Source organism: Oncorhynchus nerka, unplaced genomic scaffold, assembly GCF_034236695.1.
Source record: "Oncorhynchus nerka isolate Pitt River unplaced genomic scaffold, Oner_Uvic_2.0 unplaced_scaffold_1485, whole genome shotgun sequence".
In the NCBI taxonomy this organism is placed as follows: domain Eukaryota; kingdom Metazoa; phylum Chordata; class Actinopteri; order Salmoniformes; family Salmonidae; genus Oncorhynchus; species Oncorhynchus nerka.
The window spans coordinates 87,374-107,152 of NW_027039835.1; the positions used below are offsets into that span (position 1 = coordinate 87,374).

General features: G+C 44.1%; 2 protein-coding genes across 3 annotated transcripts; one reads left to right on the forward strand and one right to left on the reverse strand.

Annotated features, from left to right (window-relative positions):
• Positions 1 to 756: 756 nt before the first annotated feature.
• LOC135568570 (pleckstrin homology-like domain family B member 1) lies at positions 757 to 10,501 on the forward strand. Its single transcript, XM_065015367.1, has 8 exons — positions 757 to 810; positions 1,416 to 1,517; positions 6,289 to 6,401; positions 7,909 to 7,999; positions 8,261 to 8,407; positions 8,535 to 8,754; positions 9,410 to 9,460; positions 10,362 to 10,501. The coding sequence occupies exons 1-8, from the start codon at positions 757 to 759 to the stop codon at positions 10,499 to 10,501; spliced, it is 918 nt and encodes a 305-aa protein (XP_064871439.1).
• Positions 10,502 to 11,507: 1,006 nt separating this feature from the next.
• On the reverse strand, positions 11,508 to 19,743 carry LOC115117713 (alpha-2-macroglobulin-like). Of its 2 annotated transcripts, XM_065015369.1 has the most exons (15): positions 19,683 to 19,743; positions 19,442 to 19,525; positions 18,991 to 19,167; positions 18,539 to 18,620; positions 18,138 to 18,294; positions 17,507 to 17,581; positions 15,771 to 15,936; positions 15,498 to 15,694; positions 15,066 to 15,281; positions 14,745 to 14,863; positions 14,213 to 14,303; positions 13,926 to 13,994; positions 13,607 to 13,712; positions 11,865 to 11,904; positions 11,508 to 11,713 (listed from the first exon to the last, which is right to left on the reverse strand). In XM_065015369.1, exons 3-15 carry the CDS (start codon positions 19,157 to 19,159, stop codon positions 11,710 to 11,712), a joined length of 1,491 nt encoding a protein of 496 aa, XP_064871441.1. In that variant the 5' UTR covers positions 19,160 to 19,167; positions 19,442 to 19,525; positions 19,683 to 19,743; the 3' UTR covers positions 11,508 to 11,709. The 2 variants fall into 2 exon arrangements, with proteins under 2 accessions (XP_064871441.1, XP_064871440.1); XM_065015368.1 differs by lacking the exon at positions 19,683 to 19,743 and having other exon boundaries at positions 11,861 to 11,904; positions 19,442 to 19,519.
• Between the last annotated feature and the right edge of the window lie 36 nt (positions 19,744 to 19,779).

Genomic DNA, 19,779 nt, shown 5'->3' on the forward strand with positions numbered 1-19,779 from the left:
TATTCATTGTAATTTAATAAAGAATGAATACTGAAACAAAACCAATACACGACAAACGAACAGTCCTGAATGGTGCAACAACACACAGAACAGAAAATAAACACCCACAACTCAAAAGTGAAACCAGGCTACCTAAGTATGATTCTCAATCAGGGACAACGATTGACAGCTGCCTCTGATTGAGAACTATACCAGGCCGAACACAGAAAATCCCAAATTATAGAAAAAAGAACATAGACAACCCACCCAACTCACGCCCTGACCATACTAAAACAAAGACATAACAAAGGAACTAAGGTCAGAACGTGACACAGACTGGAATATGTTCCTGGATTCCTCCAACGGCATTGAGGATTACACCACATCTGTCATTGGCTTCATCAATAAGTGCATCGATGATGTCGTCCCCACATTAACCATACATACATACCCCAGACAGAAGCCATGGATTACAGGCAGCATCCGCACTGAGCTAAAGGCTAGAGCTGCCGCTTTCAAGGAGCGGGACTCTAACCCGGAAGCTTATAAGAAATCCCGCAATGCCCTCCGACGAACCATCAAACAAGTAAAGCATCAATACAGGACAAAATCGAGTCATATTACACCGGCTCTGACGCTCGTCGGATATGGCAGGGCTTGCAAACCATTACAGACTACAAATGGAAGCACAGCCGAAAGCTACCCAGTAACACGACCCTACCGGACGAGCTAAACTACTTCTATGCTCGCTTCAAGGCAAATAACACTGAAACATGCATGAGAGCACCAGCTCTACGGGAGGACTGTGTGATCACGCTCTCTGCAGCCGATGTGAGTAAAGTTTTTGACAGGTGAACATTCACAAGGCCGCTGGGCCAGACGGATCACCAGGACATGTACTGCAAGCATGCGCTGGCCAACTAGCAAGTGTCTTCACTGACATTTTCAACCTCTTCCTGTCCGAGTCTGTAATACCAACATATTTTAAGCAGACCACCATAGTCCCTGGTGGTGCCCAAGAACACTAAGGTAACCTGCCTAAATGACTACTGACCCGTAGCACTCCCGTCTGTAGCCATGAAGTGCATTTAAAGGCTGTTCATGGCTCACATCAACACCATCATCCCAGAAACTCTAGACCCATTCCAATTTGCATACCACCCCAACAGAACCACAGATGATGCAGTCTCTATTGCACTCCACACTGCCCTTTCCCACATGGACAAAAGGAAAACCTATGTGAAAATGCTATTCATTGACTACAGCTCAGCGTTCAACGCCATAGTGCCCACAAAGCGCATCAATAAGCTAAGGACCCTGGGACTAAACACCTCCCTCTGCAACTAGATCCTGGACTTCCTGATGGGCTGCCCCCAGGTGGTAGGGTAGGTAACAACACATCTGCCACGCTGATCCTCAACACGGGGGCCCCTCAGGGGTACGTGCTCAGCCCCGTCATGTACTCCCTGTTCACTAATGACTGCAATGCCAGGCATGACTCCAACACCATCATTAAGTTTGCCGATGACACAACAGTGGTAGGCCTGATCACCGACAACAACGAGGCAGCCTATAGGGAGGTCAGAGCCGTGGCCGTGTGGTGCCAGGACAACAACCTCTCCCTCAACGTGATCAAGACAACGGAGATGATTGTTGACTACAGGAAAAATAGGACAGAGCATGCCCCCATTCTCGTCGACGGGGCTGCAGTGGAGCAGGTTGAAAGCTTCAAGTTCCTTGGTGTCCACATCACCAACAAACTAACATGGTCAAACACACCGTGACAGCTTCTACCCCCAAGCCATAAAACTCCAAAACATCTAGTCAAATGACTACCCAGACTATTTGCATTGTCCCCCCCACCCCCACCCCCACTCTCTGTTGTCATCTACTCATAGTCACTTTAATTAACTCTACCTACATGTACATACTACCTCAACTAACTGGTGCCCCGCACATTGACTCTGTACCGGCACCCACCTGTATATATTGTTCTTTTTACTGCTGCTCTTTAATTACTTGTTACTTTTCTCTTTTATTCTTATCCATCTTTTTTGGTTAGGGGCTTGTTAGTAAGCATTTCACTGTAAGGTCTACACCTGTTGTATTCGGTGCATGTGACTAATAAAATTTGATTTGAAGCATTGTATTCCCGCCAAACCACCACCACAAATGTCCCTACACCCACTCAACCTTCCATGTGGAATCCAACACTGCTCTTGAACCATTTATGCTACAAACACCAAACCAAATTGTACATGTGCAGTCTGACTTAACTTAAATTGCTTCAACACAGCTTGTTGCTACAATTCATGGGTCTTTCAATAAACTAGGGTACCAGTGAGCATTTCTTGTTTGGAGCTGTTACAAAGTCATTAATAATAATTTGCCTTTTTAAACTTGTGAATACATTAACATATAAAGGGGGAACATACTGTAGATGCATTCATTGTAATTCATGAGTTGAATCAAAACCTATGTTTAAACCCTACAGACATACAGAGTATATCCAATCCTCATCAGTTTGGGAAAATCAAAGGGTCTTAAATTGTAAACCTCATCCACCTGGAGCCTGTCACTTGCAAAACAGTCATCCACTCAGCAGCACTTTGCCCAAGTGTGTCCGAAATCGCACAATAATGTCCGACATCGCTCTACCACCACCGCCAGATGAGGACGAACACCATTGGCTGTATCTAAAATAAATGTCTGCTTTTCTCGGAATGAACGATTCATCCTACCGGATGAAATGTCTTATGTTTACCAGAAGTTCAGGAAATACTAGCGTTCAAGAACTCACCGTCGATCCTAAAAAAAACACATTAATGTAAGTCTACTGTTAGCTTGCTAGCTAGCTAGAATAACGTTAGCATGCTAATTAGTTAACCTAACATTAGCTAACCTAACTAGCCCACATTTGCGAATGCAACAGGCAGTGTTAGTTGATGCTAGCTAATCCTATATAGTTCACTAGCTAGTAGCTATCTACTTTAGCTGGCTAAAATGTGCCCAGATTCAGAAGCTTTGTTAGCTAAAGCAATCTTTTTGCAAGACGGTGCCGATAGAGATGGCAGCTTCGATTCAAGTCCTTTGGAACCTGCAGTATTTTGTTTTTTTAGGTGGTATAATTTCTTAAGTGTTATTACACGCACGGGAAGAACTATTGGATATCAGAGAGATGTACATTTACCAGAACAATCAGCACTATGACCAGGTATACCAGGTATACCCAAGGACGCCAGAGGACAAAAATCAGTTAACCACCTAACTGAGGAACTCAATTTAACCTTGCGCAATACCCTAGATGCAGTTGCACCCCTAAAAACTAAAAACATTTCTCATAAGAAACCAGCTCCCTGGTACACAGAAAATACCCGAGCTCTGAAGCAAGCTTCCAGAAAATTGGAACGGAAATGGCGCCACACCAAACTGGAAGTCTTCCGACTAGCTCTGAAAGACAGTACCGTGCAGTATCGAAGAGCCCTTACTGCTGCTCGATCATCCTATTTTTCTAACTTAATTGAGGAAAATAAGAACAATCCGAAATTCCTTTTTGATACTGTCACAAAGCTAACTAAAAAGCAGCATTCCCCAAGAGAGGATGACTTTCACTTTAGCAGTGATAAATTCATGAACTTCTTTGAGGAAAAGATTATGATTATTAGAAGGCAAATTACGGACTCCTCTTTAAATCTGCGTATTCCTTCAAAGCTCAGTTGTCCTGAGTCTGCACAACTCTGCCAGGACCTAGGATCAAGAGAGACGCTCAAGTGTTTTAGTACTATATCTCTTGACAACAATGATGAAAATAATCATGGCCTCCAAACCTTCAAGCTGCATACTGGACCTTATTCCAACTAAACTACTGAAAGAGCTGCTTCCTGTGCTTGGCCCTCCTATGTTGAACATAATAAACGTCTCTCTATCCACCGGATGTGTACCAAACTCACTAACAGTGGCAGTAATAAAGCCTCTCTTGAAAAAGCCAAACCTTGAACCAGAAAATATGAAAAACTATCGGCCTATATCGAATCTTCCATTCCTCTCAAAATTTTTAGAAAAGGCTGTTGCGCAGCAACTCACTGCCTTCCTGAAGACAAACAATGTATACGAAATGCTTCAGTCTGGTTTTAGACCCCATCATAGCACTGAGACGGCACTTGTGGAAGTGGTAAATGACATTTTAATGGCATCGGACCGAGGCTCTGCATCTGTCCTCGTGCTCCTAGACCTTAGTGCTGATTTTGATACCATCGATCACCACATTCTTTTGGAGACATTGGAAACCCAAATTGGTCTACACGGACAAGTTCTGGCCTGGTTTAGATCTTATCTGTCGGCAAGATATCAATTTGTCTCTGTGAATGTTTTGTCCTCTGACAAATCAACTGTACATTTCGGTGTTCCTCAAGGTTCCGTTTTAGGACCACTATTGTTTTCACTATATATTTTACCTCTTGGGGATGTTATTCGAAAACATAATGTTAACTTTCACTGCTATGCGGATGACACACAGCTGTACATTTCAATGAAACATGGTGAAGCCCCAAAATTGCCCTTGCTAGAAGCATGTGTTTCAGACATAAGGAAGTGGATGGCTGCAAACTTTCTACTTTTAAACTCGGACAAAACAGAGATGCTTGTTCTAGGTCCCAAGAAACAAAGAGATCTTCTGTTGAATCTGACAATTAATCTTAATGGTTGTACAGTCGTCTCAAATAAAACTGTGAAGGACCTCGGCGTTACTCTGGACCCTGATCTCTCTTTTGAAGAACATTTCAAGACCATTTCAAGGACAGCTTTTTTCCATCTACGTAACATTGCAAAAATCTGAAACTTTCTGTCCAAAAATTATGCAGAAAAATGAATTCATGCTTTTGTCACTTCTAAGTTAGACTACTGCAATGCTCTACTTTCCGGCTACCCGGATAAAGCACTAAATAAACTTCAGTTAGTGCTAAATACGGCTGCTAGAATCCTGACTAGAACCAAAAAAAAATGATCATGTTACTCCAGTGCTAGCCTCTCTACACTGGCTTCCTGTCAAAGCAAAGGCTGATTTCAAGGTTTTACTGCTAACCTACAAAGCATTACATGGGCTTGCTCCTACCTATCTCTCTGATTTGGTCCTGCCGTACATACCTACAAGACGCAGGCCTCCTAATTGTCTCTAGAATTTCTAAGCAAACAGCTGGAGGCAGGGCTTTCTCCTATAGAGCTCCATTTTTATGGAACGGTCTGCCTACCCGTGTCAGAGACGCAAACTCGGTCTCAACCTTTAAGTCTTTACTGAAGACTCATCTCTTCAGTGGGTCATATGATTGAGTGTGCCTGGCCAGTTCCCCTCTTTCCACTGGGATTCTCTGCCTCTAACCCTATTACAGGGGCTGAGTCACTGGCTTACTGGGGCTCTCTCATGCCGTCCCTGGAAGGGGTGCTTCACCTGAGTGGGTTGATTCACTGATGTGGTCATCCTGTCTGGGTTGGCGCCCCCCCTTGGGTTGTGCCATGGCGGAGATCTTTGTGGGCTATACTCAGCCTTGTCTCAGGATGGTAAGTTGGTGGTTGAAGATATCCCTCTAGTGGTGTGGGGGCTGTGCTTTGGCAAAGTGGGTGGGGTTATATCCTGTTTGGCCCTGTCCGGGGGTGTCCTCGGATGGGGCCACAGTGTCTCCTGACCCCTCCTGTCTCAGCCTCCAGTATTTATGCTGCCGTAGTTTATGTGTCGGGGGGCTAGGGTCAGTTTGTTATATCTGGAGTACTTCTGCTGTCCTATTCGGTGTCCTGTGTGAATCTAAGTGTGCGTTCTCTAATTCTCTCCTTCTCTCTTTCTTTTTCTCTCTCGGAGGACCTGAGCCCTAGGACCATGCCCCAGGACTACCTGACATGATGACTGCTTGCTGTCCCCAGTCCACCTGGCCGTGCTGCTGCTCCAGTTTCAACTTTTCAACTGTTCTGCCTTATTATTATTCGACCATGCTGGTCATTTATGAACATTTGAACATCTTGGCCATGCTCTGTTATAATCTCCACCCGGCACAGCCAGAAGAGGACTGGCCACCCCACATAGCCTGGTTCCTCTCTAGGTTTCTTCCTAGGTTTTGGCCTTTCTAGGGAGTTTTTCCTAGCCACCGTGCTTCTACACCTGCATTGCTTGCTGTTTGGGGTTTTAGGCTGGGTTTCTGTACAGCACTTTGAGATACCAGCTGATGTACGAAGGGCTATATAAATAAATTTGATTTGAGGTATACGACTTTCCCAAAGCGGATCCCTAGTCTGTACCTCCCAGGGCAATTGTACTGATTCCAGAGGCCGACCAAAAACAACACCGTTGGAGGAGAGGGTGCTGGAGCGGTCTTCAGCATGGACACCAGCGTCTCCACAGGCAACAACTCGGCCTGCTCCCCTGACAACATGTCCAGGTCAGAAACACACACATGCATATCCTGGAACACACTCACACTGGCTAATTTCTGCCAAGGGATCTGCGACAAGTAACCACATGGGTCAAATGACTCCTCCCCACGTCCTGTCTGACTGCGAATTGTGTGTCTAATAGTGACAAAAGAAGCCTGTGTGTCTGCTCAGCTGTTGTCCATCCACTGTTATCACTATTCTAGTGGATATTTAACGTACAATAGAGGGCTTTTTACACTACTGAGCAGAACTAACCCAGGTTGTCTGTCCTGAGCTGGCGTGCTGGACCATGCGGAAAAGGTGGATGTGTAAAGTATCCGAGGCAGCACAGTTTGGTTTCAGTCGACACGATAGTGTGAAAAATTGAAAATATTTCTCTAAATCTAGTTCAAACGTCTTCATCACAGTCAAAAGGTATTCCCAGTTCATACAGAACTCGTCAAGTTTGTTGTCGTGCATGAATTACCGCCGACCATAATGAACAGCGAAACGCTCTTCCGTAAAGACATGCCAGAGACTGTTTGCTGAACACTGCCTTCCTCCCAAATAATTTATTCACCATATTTTATGATCTTGGCCTGGATGAACACACTGTGTTGTGCCCAAATGGCTCCCTATTCCTTATATAGTGCACTACTAATGACCAGAGCCTATGAGCTTTGGTCAAAGGTAGTGCACTATATAGGGAATAGGGTGATATTTGGGATGCAGGACTGGATACATGTGTAGGCTACAGCAGATGGGATGTTCCCTTTACTGTCTGTGATTGGTTAAAAGTCAACATTTGTATTTTGGCCAGTTAAACATTTGGGTGGGTGACTGCTGAAATATAGTCAAATGCTAGTTAAAGACACTGGCCAGATAGTGGTTGCTCTGAGCCAGTTGATATGAAAGGTAGGGTGTGTGTGGTTGCACATAGACAAGACAGATGTGTCCATTCCCTTTGCACCTGGTGAAAGCACAGCTGTTTCTCCACTTTAAAACAGGACATCAAAGATTGCTTGTAATCATCAGGCCTAAGCACTCATTAGGGTTGTGTTCAGTAGGCAGGAAATGGAAAAAAACTGTCCAAAGCGGAGTGAAGAGGGGAGGTTACTATCTGGACATGTCCAATGAGAAACAGTCATTCGTTTTCTGTTGCAAAACGTTTTAGAATGTTGACCTTAATGAACACAACCTTGCACCACCTGGCCAAGACGGGACATTTCCAGTGTATACAGCATTGAATCTCTAAACAGTTACACATTTCATGACCCATTTTATAACACTCGTGATAGTTAATAACTGTTTGCGGTAGTTAGTGTCCACATAGTAAGTTACTGTTTTTATGACCAGTGATGAACAGCTTTTTAGGACTTACTTAATCCTCATTGTTCCTATGTAAGAAGCTTGTTGATCTTTAGCCATTTTGGGGGTGGTTTTTCAGAACGGGACACAGTTTTAGGACCCATAAATATATTGAATGATGGATGTCATTGCTATTTGAGATGTATCTCTGTGTCTGGTTTCCAGTACAAGTGGGATGGATGCGCTGAAGATCGAGGAGATGGAGAAGATGCTGAAGGAAGCCCACCTAGAGAAGGCCAGGCTCATAGAATCCAGAGTAATACACTACCTCACATGCCATGGCTAGCTTTCTATCAGATCCCATACTGATGTCTTACTTCAGTGTTCTAGCCAGATTAGGACTGGCCACCCCTCGGAGCCTGATTCCTCTGTTTCTTCCCAGTTTCCTGCATTCTTTCCTGTGCCTCTGCATTGCCGGGTCTTTGAGGTTTTAGGCTGGGTATCTGTAAAGTACTTTGTGACAACTGCTGATGTAAAAAGGGCCTATGTTCATGATCTTTTTCCACCTTCTCTCCAGGAGCGAGAGAGCCATGCCCGTAGGCAGATGCTGGAGGAGGAGAGGAGGCGGCGCGAGGAGGCTGAGAAGAGGCTGCAGGACGAGACGGTGCACAGGCAGCAGCTGGTGGACAAGGAGGTGAAGATGAGGAGCAAGAACTTCTCCCAGGTGAGCCTGAGGCCCAATAACACAAATCCAAACAAAAATAATATACAGTTTGAGATCTCTCTCTCATCCTGTTAGTCGTACAGGCTTTTGAAACACCCGTTACAAGTTTGTTTCCTCCTTTCCTCAGGCCCGTCCTATGACTCGTTACCTGCCCATCCGCAAGGAGGAGTTTGACCTGCGCTCCCACATCGAGTCATCCGGCCACAACGTGGAGACCTCTTACCACGTGATCCTCACAGACAAGATGTGTAAGGGTTACCTGGTCAAGATGGGCGGCAAGATCAAGTCGTGGAAGAAACGCTGGTTTGTCTTCGACCGCCTCAAAAGGACCTTCTCCTATTACGTTGGTAAGGAAAATGCTGCCATTTATATACAAACACATTAGTGCGCTGTTAATGCTCGGATCGAGCCAATGGGAGATACAGTAGATGGCATATTCATACCCTTTGACCTTAATGTAGACTGTATTTGTGAAAGGTGGTGTAAATGAGTTTGATAGAGATGAGCATTAGGATACAGAAGGGAAATACACATTTGTGGGTAGCGCTTTGGTAGCAGGCTTTAGATACAGTAATATGCAAATTATAAAATAATTATTCAATTTAAAATTGCAACTACTTTTCCTAGAAAGTTACGGTTTATTATTTTTCTGTAGCAAGGATCTAGTGCAGTTTATGCCTGAAGGTGAAGGGGGCATAAAGTTACCCCTGGTTGTGTTTTTGTAGTGGTTGATGAAATGAGCTGCTATATTTTACCATAAGGGTAGAATTTTGAAATCAGGGGCTCTATTCAATCTGCGATTTATAAATTAAAGGTAATTTCTGAATTAAGCAGACATTCCGTGTTTACTGTGAATGCAGTCTCCACTAAAGGGGGAACATTGCCCCTTTACACTACATATAGTATATTCCATGACTCTCTCTGTCATCAAAGAAACTACTCTAGGAATCGCAAATGTGATATTTTTACCCAAGCATTTTGTCATGTTAATTTACTCAACAGACAAGCACGAGACCAAACTGAAAGGAGTCATTTATTTCCAGGCCATTGAAGGTACTTTCTACCCAACACTCTGAGAACAATCTTTTTACAGAACCAAATGAAATCTATCACTTTTCTTTTTATACTTTCACTGTACTGATGCAATATTTCTCTGTTTAGTTTTACACATTCTGCTTCTTCCACACTTTCATTTCTCTTCACTCTTTTGCTTTTACTGACTGGTTTCACAGAAAAGATTTTTCAACCTCAATTTGACCAATGTACCACTTGTCTCAGTGAACTCACCCATTGCTTGTTCTCTGCCCTCTTTACCCAAGTGCGTGTTTGGTTGTTTACACAGAAGTGTATCATGTGGAATAAGGATTTGTGTCACCTCTACATATTCCATTGAATACCCACCAGGGGTGTGATCATGCATGTTTAATACAAGACTGAATGAAAACCCACAGCCATTACAGAACAGCGCACCTCTGGAGCCTCACATTCGTCTTTAGTTCCTGCATTGGAGTTGTTTGAATCTGTCCCTTCAATTAAAACAGACCAAATATGGGTGGATTATCCAGGTGTGTGTATATAGCTTATGAACTCTAAGTGCATGTGTGCAACTGTAAAATGTGCATTGGGTGTCTTACGGTATGTGGACTGTCCTGCATCCTGTTTTGACTCCCCTTCAGCACTTTTCTGAGCTCCTGCCTTAGTTTCGAAGAGAGGCGCGTGTGTGGTGGAGCAGCGTAAGGCTGAATTCTTATTAAACAGGTTCAGTAGTGTGACTGTTGGCATAGACGCCCCTACTGTTCTTAACCGACTTGCCTAGTTAACTGCCTGTTCAGGGGCAGAACAGATTTGTACCTGCAACTTTTCAGTTTAGTCCAACGCTCTAGCCGAGTCATTAAATGACCAAGTCATCTCCACATTACTAACCTTTTGACCTCTCTCTCCCCTGCAATCCCAGAGCCCCAATCCCTCGTTGACCTTTGTGTGAAGACTCACGACAGACTCTACTACATGGTGGCCTCTGCCCCGGAGGCCATGAGGATATGGATGGATGTTATAGTAACTGGAGCAGAGGGCTACATGCAGTTCATGAACTAAGAGGAGACTTGTGTACGGTGGCCTAGCAGTGAAACGATCACAAGGAGACTGCTGGGACACTTCAATAGACTCAGGCCTTATCCCTCCCAGTATTGGGAAATTGCCTTTTGTTAAGTTCATTGTATCTATTTTTAAATCACTTTACAATAGACGTTTTTCTACTTGCTTCTGCCCGCAGATTGAAAAAGACACTATATAACCAATGTCAGACTTTCCGCTCAAAAGCCTTTATTTTTGCCAAATTGGGTGTTACAGGCTCTTGCTTGCGAGACCTACTTTGTGTATCCGTGTCTAAGTTCTTTTTTTTAAGTGGAGAATAAACCTAAATGAAACCAGTGAGGAAGACGAACTGTTGAGCCATCGGCTTACTGCTGAACTAGATTCCACTAATGTTGCCAAGTCCTGATGACAGTAATTCCACTGAGACCAAACAGTACAATAATGCTAATCATTCTGTGCCTTGAGGTCATAATCCTAGTCGGTTATTGTCACTGAACAGTAAGTTCCAGCCCCCCTGTAGATCTGATTGGATAGGTGGTGACGCCAGGTCAAATTGCTTCCGCTTTAGAATGTCATGATCTGGTAGCTTGACATTGTAAAGGATTCTTAATGTGTTTAGGTTTATAGTACCTCAGGCAGGTTAACCATGTCACTCAAGTGTGAGAAAAGACCTTGATATATTTTCCCCACACCGAAATGGGTATAACCAAATGTTCAGTGTTAGAAAAAGGTTTTATACTGTAAAATGTCACTCATTCAACCAGTATTGTACAGACATACATTTCAAAAGAAGTCTAATGGCCAAGACACTTCAGTTAACAGTATACCTCACATCTGACACACCATATGTTGACTGTACACTTTCATGTATGGATTCTCAATTCAGATCTATTAAACCAGTAACATTTGTTTTGAATCCATAGCATGGTTTTATTAACATTTCAATTTGCAGTAGAAACACTACAATCACTTTAGCAGGATTACAACAGAAGTTGAGGTAAAAGCCCAGCTTTTCAATTGTGTTCACTTAATGTTAAACAGATGACAAGTTGGTCAATGTGTAACCAGGAACTGTAAGCACCAAATAGAACCCCTCCATTTTATGAACTCTGCCTAAAAAAAACAAACATGCTTCCTAAATAGGAAAGCAATTGGCTGAGCCCAGGTCCAGTCAGCTTGATCGGCTGTCTGTCACACTTCATTGACGATCACCTGTGAAAATGACAATCAATAGATTATTCCCTGCTTTGCCTAGGATTTTACTCCCTATAAAAAAAAAAAAACAGCTTAACTGACAAATGTAGATACTTTAATTTCACAAACTGAAATTTGTCATATTAGAAATGTAGTTTTATGTACCTACTCTGCACACGGGGAGCTGTATTCACTCACAGCTTCATCACCTGAGAACAGAAAAGAGGAACGCAGAGGTCAGTTCCTTTATAATGATAATTAATTCCCACAGCAGGGGTGAACAAAGTGGCCCATACTGGTGATGTCTTGTTTCCTTTCAATGAACCGGAGTTATGTACGTAACCTTGACACGTATGCCAGTAGCAAATATTTCAGAGAATGGGGTGGTTTGGAAACTGGTATTCCATTAGACAATAAAAACATTTTTTTAAAGCATCCCTTTGTTTATCAAAGATTAGTAAGAGTTAACACTTTCCTATGCTTCTGGAATGGTCGTTAATACACTAACAGCTTACAGACAGCGTGAATGCGCCGGAGGCATGAGGACTGCAGATGTGGCCAAGGCAATAAATTGCAATGTCCGTACTGTGAGACGCCTAAGACAGGACGGACAGCTAATCATCCTCGTAGTGGCAGACCACGTGTAACACCTGCACAGGATCGGTATGGCAACAACTGCCCAAGTTACACCAGGAACGCACAATCCCTCCATCAGTGCTCAGACTGTCCGCAATAGGCTGGACTGAAGTCTTGTAGGCCTGTTTTTAAGGCAGGTCGTCAGACATCACCGGCAACAACGTCGCCTATGGGCGCAAACCATCGCTGGACCAGCCAGGACAAGCAAAAAGTGCTCTTCACTGACGAGAAGCGGTTCTGTCTCACCAGGGGTGATGGTCAGATTCGCGTTTATCGTCGAAAGAAGGAGCGTTACGCCGAGACCTGTACTCTTGCGCAGGATCGAGTCGGCGGTGTGTCACAGCATCGTCGGACATGCCTGCAATGACAAGCTCTCTCAACAATGCTGTGCGTTACAGGGAAGACATCCTCCCTCATGTGGTACCCTTCCTGCAGGCTCATCTTAGCATGACAATACCACCAGCCATACTGCTCGTTCTGTGCGTGTTATGCCATGGCCAGTGAAGAGCCCGGATCTCAATCCTATTGAGCACGTCTGGGACCTGTTGGATCGGAGGGCGAGGGCCATTCCCACCAGAAGTGTCCGGGAACTTGCAGGTGCCTTGGTGGAGTAACATGTTCATACAAATATTTAAACAACTAAGTTTACTGAAAACAAATGCAGTTGACAGTGAGGACATTTTTTTTGCTGAGTTTATATTACATCACAGTGCATTTCTAGTAAAAGCTAACAAGTTGACACTTATGGTCTAATCCAAGGGGTGTCACTCATTTAATGGAGGGCCTCATCTGCTGGATTTAGTTTCTCTCTCAATTAAGTCGTAGACAACCAGGTGAGGGGACTTCCTTACTAATTTCATCCCCCTCCTCTCCCCTGGAACTATTCCCCAGGTCGTTGCTGCAAATAAATAGGTCACCTTAATTCAAACAGTTACAAGGGCGGAGCAAAAACTCCCACTCGGCCCTCTGGAATGGGTTTGACACACGGTCTAATATCTAGTTGAGTGTTAATCTTTTTCCATTTGAGAAAGAGTATCAGTTTATGATAACCCTTGGGGATCATAATGTCTTCTGCGAATGAAATCACTTAAGGTTGCAGAATTACAGGAAACTTAAATACCCTGGTATTCCATAAATCCTGATTGGAGGATAATGATATCCTGCTTATTCTCCCTTTTCTGTGAATCCTCCAGTCGGGATTTTGGGAAAACCACGTCATTTATTTAAAGTTCTTGGCAACCCTACACATTTCACTGTGTTAGATGGAATTCTTACTTGTCTGGTAGTAGTCATACACTTTCACCACAGCTGGTTTCAGATTCCTCACAGGCACATCCTCCTCTATGGCCAGGCTGTACGTCTTCGTTTCCTTCTGCTTGAGCTGGAAGAAAAGGAATAATACATTTGACATTGCAGTTCAATGTTATAGATTCACATAGTGTTACTGTGTAAAACCTCCACTACAGTCTTACTTTGATGTTACTGTTCAAGTTAAATCTAGTGTGTAGATGCAAATGAGACCACATCCAACTAGGTTCTGTAACCGATAAAGACAGCCCCGTTTAGATGCAACATTCATTATTCATGTTCCTACCCCATCTAGGTAGATGATGACATGTCCTTCCTCCAGGTCAACACGTTTGACAGTGGGGTCATTTTGCAACTGGAAGAACAGAACACAGGATAAGATCGTGTCAGACAGTTCAACTGATACGTTCGAAGGACAAATACAGGCATTACAATTACAGACACCATTATCATGTTATACATCAACTAATCCTCAAGGGGATATACTTAGGGCCAGGAGTGTTCCCTAAACTGGTAACTCCTGGCCCTGATTAAAGGGTGTTCCCCTCAACTGAGGTTCTCTTATTGACTCACAGGCCCGAGGGAGGACTTGTCCAGGACGAAGCCGGAGAGAAGCTTGACATTGATGATCACCATGTTGGTCTCCTCTCGCCGACCGTTGTACCTGTCAGTCACACAGTCAGATGAAGGATGGATATTATCTTAAAGGTGCAAATATGCAGGAATCGCTCTGCCATTTCCTGATAGCTTAAGCTAACTAGTAGAATTTTAGCAAAGTTAGTGACGAAACAAGAAAATCATTGGACCATCTAAACCGCTTTGAAATATATTTTCAGTAACCAAACAGGTTTTATTTTATGCCTTTCAAAACCGAAAGTAAAAGATGAAAACGATACTTAATGGGAAGCACAGAACAGATCTAGCACTTCTTCGACTTGCTGTCAATGAGAACGACAGATCTATAACTAATTTCTACATGAATTTGGTCAGGTCGCCGAAAAAGTTAGTGCAGCTTTAAACACGCATTTTAAAATGCATCTACACACTGGTGGTTCAGTCATTATTTTCAGCTGCTATTTCAAGGGTAAAAGGAATACCACTGTACCTGACAGCCACAGACACGATCAGAGATTTCTTGGTGCCGTCACATTTCCCAAGCGTCTCTGTTGAGATGTTGAAAGCAGAGAAGTCAGGAGGAGGGGGAATATTGTAGTGCATGGCGATCTGAAAAGACAGACGATATTACTGAGATGCATGAAATCAACACACATTTCAATGAATAGCACAATTGCATTTCCATTAATGCTGAAATTCTAGGGTTGAAATGTTAGTTTTTGTGCAACAGTGTGCTCTACTGAACACAAACCAGATACTCAGTACATGCAGTACTGAGAGGCAGCAAAGGGGAAAACGACTGGAGCCTGACCTGCACAAACACGCAGCTCTTGCCCTGTGCCTTGATCTTGTAGTCCCCAGGGACCTCCCTCAGCTGCTCCTCCTGATAGAGCAGCCTGTTGTTCTGATTCACAGTAAACTTCATCTTCAGGCCGCCGGCCGAGCTCACACTGACTGTACTGGCGCCCTCTGGACGGAAGGTGGCAGCACTGTACTTGGCCAGGGCCTGCAGTGCTACCACTGTGTCCTGGTGACAGGGCAGGGGGGGGGGAAATCAAATTCAGCACAACAATTCAAGGAAATCCATGTGTTGTGAAATGATTGTAAAGGCTTTAATACAAATGTCCAATTTGCTACATTTCATATACAAATAAGGATTTGGTGTGATCCATGTACTAACAGTAGGATCTATTGGCAGAGGAGTTGCTAGAGTGAATAAATGTCTACCAGACCAATAAAGTACCTGTGTGGAGGCGAATCCTCCGTAGGGGTTCTGCTGCAGGGCCAGCCATCGGACGATGCCAATGGAGTATTCCAGCCCAAAGCCTGGCATGGTGGGACCGGAGAGCAGCGCCAGCAGCACATAGGATGTCATCTCCACCTCCAGAGAGTCAGTCTTTGTCCCAGAAGCCTCTGCTCTCTCCCAGTGACGATTGCCACCTGTGGGAATTTTCATTGTCAGTTTCCCAGCAGTCAGAAAGGTAGAGAGACATTTTCACAAAGAGACAAGACATACCGGAGGTAGCAGCTATCTTGTCCAGGTGGGTGATGAGCTTGACCCTCATGTCCTGGTTTTGGGCCAGGGTGAAGGTGTAAGATAGCAGGGCTATGGTGTAGGTGTTCTCCAGCTTGTCAGACACTGCTGCCTTCAGACACATCAGACTCTTCTCCACCATGGGGTCCTGACACACCCAACAGGATTGTGTTTATTAGGCACCAAACAGAGGAACACTGATTGAAATTAGGGAATATCTGGACCAATAGAAATGGGTTGTCCATTGCGCTCCCTAATGAATACAACGCAGCCCTTTTATCACGTTTTTAATACAGGTATGAGTACTGAATGTTAGCAATATAAATATATTAACTAGTGAATACTATGTACAGTGAGCTTGAGGCTTTGCAGAGAAGAATTGGACAAAAACATATGGATTTTCCCCCATTCTTCTCTGCAGATCCTCTCAAGCTCTGTCAGGTTGGTTGGAGAGTGTTGCTGCACAGCTATTTTCAGGTGTCTCCAGAGGCAAAACAGTCGGCGGTCCTGAGCACTCTGGAGTAGGTTTTCATCAAGGACCTCTGTACTTTGCTCCGTTCATCTTTGCCTTGATCCTGACTAGTCTCCCAGTCCCTGCTACTGAAAAACACCCCCACAGCATGCTGCCACCATGCTTCACTGTAGAGATGTTGCCAGGTTTCCTACAGACATGGCCCTTTGCATTCAGGCCAAAGAGTTCAGTCAGACCAGAGAATCTTGTTTCTCATGGTCTGAGAGTCTTTTCGCAAACCCCAAGTGGGCTGTTATCTGCCTTTTACTGAGGAGTGGCTTCCATCTGGACACTCTACCATAAAGGCTTGATTGGTGGAGTGCTGCAGAGATGGTTGTCCTTCTGGAAGGTTCTCCCATCTCCACAGAGGAACTCCAGAAATCTGTCAGACTGACCGTCAGGTTCTTGGTCACCGCTGACCAAGGCCCTTCTCCCCCGATTTCTCAGTTTGGCTAGGCGGCCAGCTCTAGGAAGAGTCTTTGTGGTTACAAACTTTTCCAATTTAAGAATGATGGCAGCCACTGTTCTTGGGGACCTTCAATGCTACAGAAATGTGTTGGAACCCTTCCCCAGATCTGTGCCTCGACACAATCTGTCTCGGAGCTCAATGGACAATTCCTTCAACCTCACAGCTTGGTTTTTGCTCTGGCATGCACTGTCAACTGTGGGACATATATATATAACACACAGGTGTGCACCTTTCCAAATCAAGTCCAATCAATTGAATTTACCACAAGTGGACTCCAATCAACTTGTATAAACACCTCAAGAATGATCAATGGAAACAGGATGCACCTGAGCTCAATCTCAAGTCTCATTGCAGAAGATCTGAATACTTGTGTAAATAAGGAATCTGTTTTTTTATTTTCAATACATTTGCAAACATTTCTACAAACCCATTTTCGCTTTGTCTTTATGGTGTATTGTGTGTAGATCGCTGAGGATTTAAAAAATGTTAAGGCTAATGTAACAATTCTGATTACTTTTCCAGAAGGAACTGTATATTGGGATGTTTAACAAATTAAATATATGGCAAGTGAGGCGTTGTGTGGGTGATATCGTCTTACTTAGAATTGTGTGAAGTAGTTGGACGGCTAAGCAGAAATATCCACTAGGGACGTTCATGTTTTGATAAAAGCACCAAATGTGGCCTTGTTATTCAATAAGATTTTTTAAATACTTGGATATGAAAGAGGTGATAACTCACAGAAGTGTTGCCATCCAGCTCCAGCAGTGCAGCGGTGATGTAGGCAGTGAGCGACACTTGATCCCCAACACCTCCCTATGACAGCAAAGGATGCCAGTAAACTTCATACAGTACTCCAAGGTGTTAGTTTCAAAGTCACATTGATATCAGGTAAAAACATTGCACTGTTTAAAACATTCACATAATGGTGCACAAAGATAAAAAAACAGGGGGCAAAAAAACATATTGTTTTGGAGATGCACAAATGCTGTTGGGACTAGTCAGACTGAGGTCCCTTTAGGGAGGTGGTGTGTTCTCAGGACCGGCTAAAACATGCTTGGGATTCTTGTGCTCAGTATGTGCTCCTTTGGGGCACACGTGGGGTCCTACGGTCCTCCTGAACAGTACATTTTGCTACAAGTCAGTGCAATATGATGTAAAGTATTCATATTTGATGTTAAGACTATGTATTATCAAATCTTTTGTTTGTTAGTCATCTAGGATTTTATGCAGACTCCACCATTGCACTCTAAATAGAAGGACACTTGCACCAGAACCTCCTGCTGAATCTCTGCCCATAACGTTACCTTCTCACATTTGGTGGCAGCAGAATAATACTCTTATTACCCACTGAGGTCTGACTCCTCTTTACCTTCATGCCGTTATGGAAGAGTTTCCCCACTGACGCGATGCAGCCATCCGTCTGCTGGTGACTGGCCAACCAGGCCTTGGCCTGGGCAATGTGGGCGGGGTCCACAAAGATGTAGGGCTTGGCCCCTCCAAAAGACTTCAGCACAAAGGAGGTGAGCCTGAGTGGACACAGGTCAGATGTCATGAGCCTTGCCTAAACTATGAATCATAGACTCTAGATAACAGAAGCTAGTAGCCATACGGTGTGTGCTGAAGCCAACTATATTTGCGATAGCACATACTAGTATGGATTTGAGACCATAACATACTGCAACCCCCTATAATCTAATGTCATTTTCATTTTCAAGTAAATTGAGGAATAATGTAAGAGAAGGTATTAGGACTGTGGACAATTGAACTGACCACGTGTTTCCAGACTCATCGCTCTTCCCAAAGGCACTGTAGGAGCCATCGTCATGCTTGTAGTTGAGCTCTCTCTGGTAGCCTGCAACACAAATGGCCAAGTGAACAAAGACACTCCTTCTAGGGACTTGTACTGTATGTGGAAGGTGACGTTAACTGGTTCAGAGCCAAATATATACAACAGGTTGTTGCTAGTCAGAGGTGAGATGCACACAGGACCAGACAGCTTATTTAAAAAGTACAAGGCTTACTGCAAATGATATTGTCATATCCCAGGGCATGCTACGTGTGCCATTAAACATTTCATTAACCGTTGCAGTCCATGTCACCAGGGTTGTGTCCAGTAAGAAGATTGTAATTTTTAGGCTGTAACTGAACAGGTCTGATAATAATTGCTTGGTTTTCATTGCAACACATGTTGTGCCTTACTGAACTGGATCCAGCTCACTCACCACTGTCTAGGAAGCCTGTGGCCCTGGTCTGGATCTCCTTGGTGAGCTGCCTGGTGCTTTGCAGGTAGTTGAGGATGTAGATGTTGGGAGCAAAAAGCACCATGTTCTGCTCTCCACAGCCATAGGGCATCTGCAACAGGCTGTCCAGGTTCTTCATGGCCCGACCCATCAGGTCACCTGGTGAAAGAGACCAACCATTGAGACAATCGCAGTGGATAGTCGACCAGCAGAGCCCCATTTCTTACCTTAACCAATGCTTATCCTGATCCTCACCCATAACCTTAAGGCAATCATAGATCTGCAGGTGGAATATCCACATCCATGAATAGAGGGATGAAAAATCCTTGCCTACACTTCATCTGCACCAAAATGGAAAACATATCCTGAAAATGTTATAAAACTTTAAATAATTAGGTGTGAAAATTCAGCAAAACAGATGGATAATTCTCACCCAGTACTGAGATGGAGGCCTTGGCAGAGCCCTCCACAAACACCTTAGGCAGCTTCAGAGAGATGTCCTTCTCCACTGGGCCCTCTGGTGACGCGGGACAGATAAACGAGACAGACAGAGTGACTTGAGAACCGTTTTAACCAATTAAAAGTATCTGTCATCTAAACCACAAAAAATGCACGTCAACTTAATCATCGGGGTAATTATGAGAACGTATGACTGATAGACGTCAGGAGATTACCTGCAGGGCAGAGCAGAGCGTTGTGGCTGACCGTCTCCTGGGTTCCCTCAGCCTGATAGCGGGAAAGGGAAACGGCACCAAAATAAATGTAAAACAT

Coding starts and splice junctions, on each gene's coding strand:
- LOC115117713 (XM_065015369.1), bottom strand. CDS start 19,159: ATGGGTCGGGCCATGAAGAACCTGGACAGCCTGTTGCAGATGCCCTAT. Junction 18,295..18,538: donor GATGAGTCTGGAAACACGTG/GTCAGTTCAATT, acceptor GTGTCCACTCAG/GCTCACCTCCTTTGTGCTGA. Junction 14,864..15,065: donor AGAGCTGCGTGTTTGTGCAG/GTCAGGCTCCAG, acceptor CTGTCTTTTCAG/ATCGCCATGCACTACAATAT.
- LOC135568570 (XM_065015367.1), top strand. CDS start 757: ATGAGAGCACCAGCTCTACGGGAGGACTGTGTGATCACGCTCTCTGCA. Junction 811..1,415: donor TCACGCTCTCTGCAGCCGAT/GTGAGTAAAGTT, acceptor GGGGCCCCTCAG/GGGTACGTGCTCAGCCCCGT. Junction 6,402..7,908: donor TCCCCTGACAACATGTCCAG/GTCAGAAACACA, acceptor TCTGGTTTCCAG/TACAAGTGGGATGGATGCGC.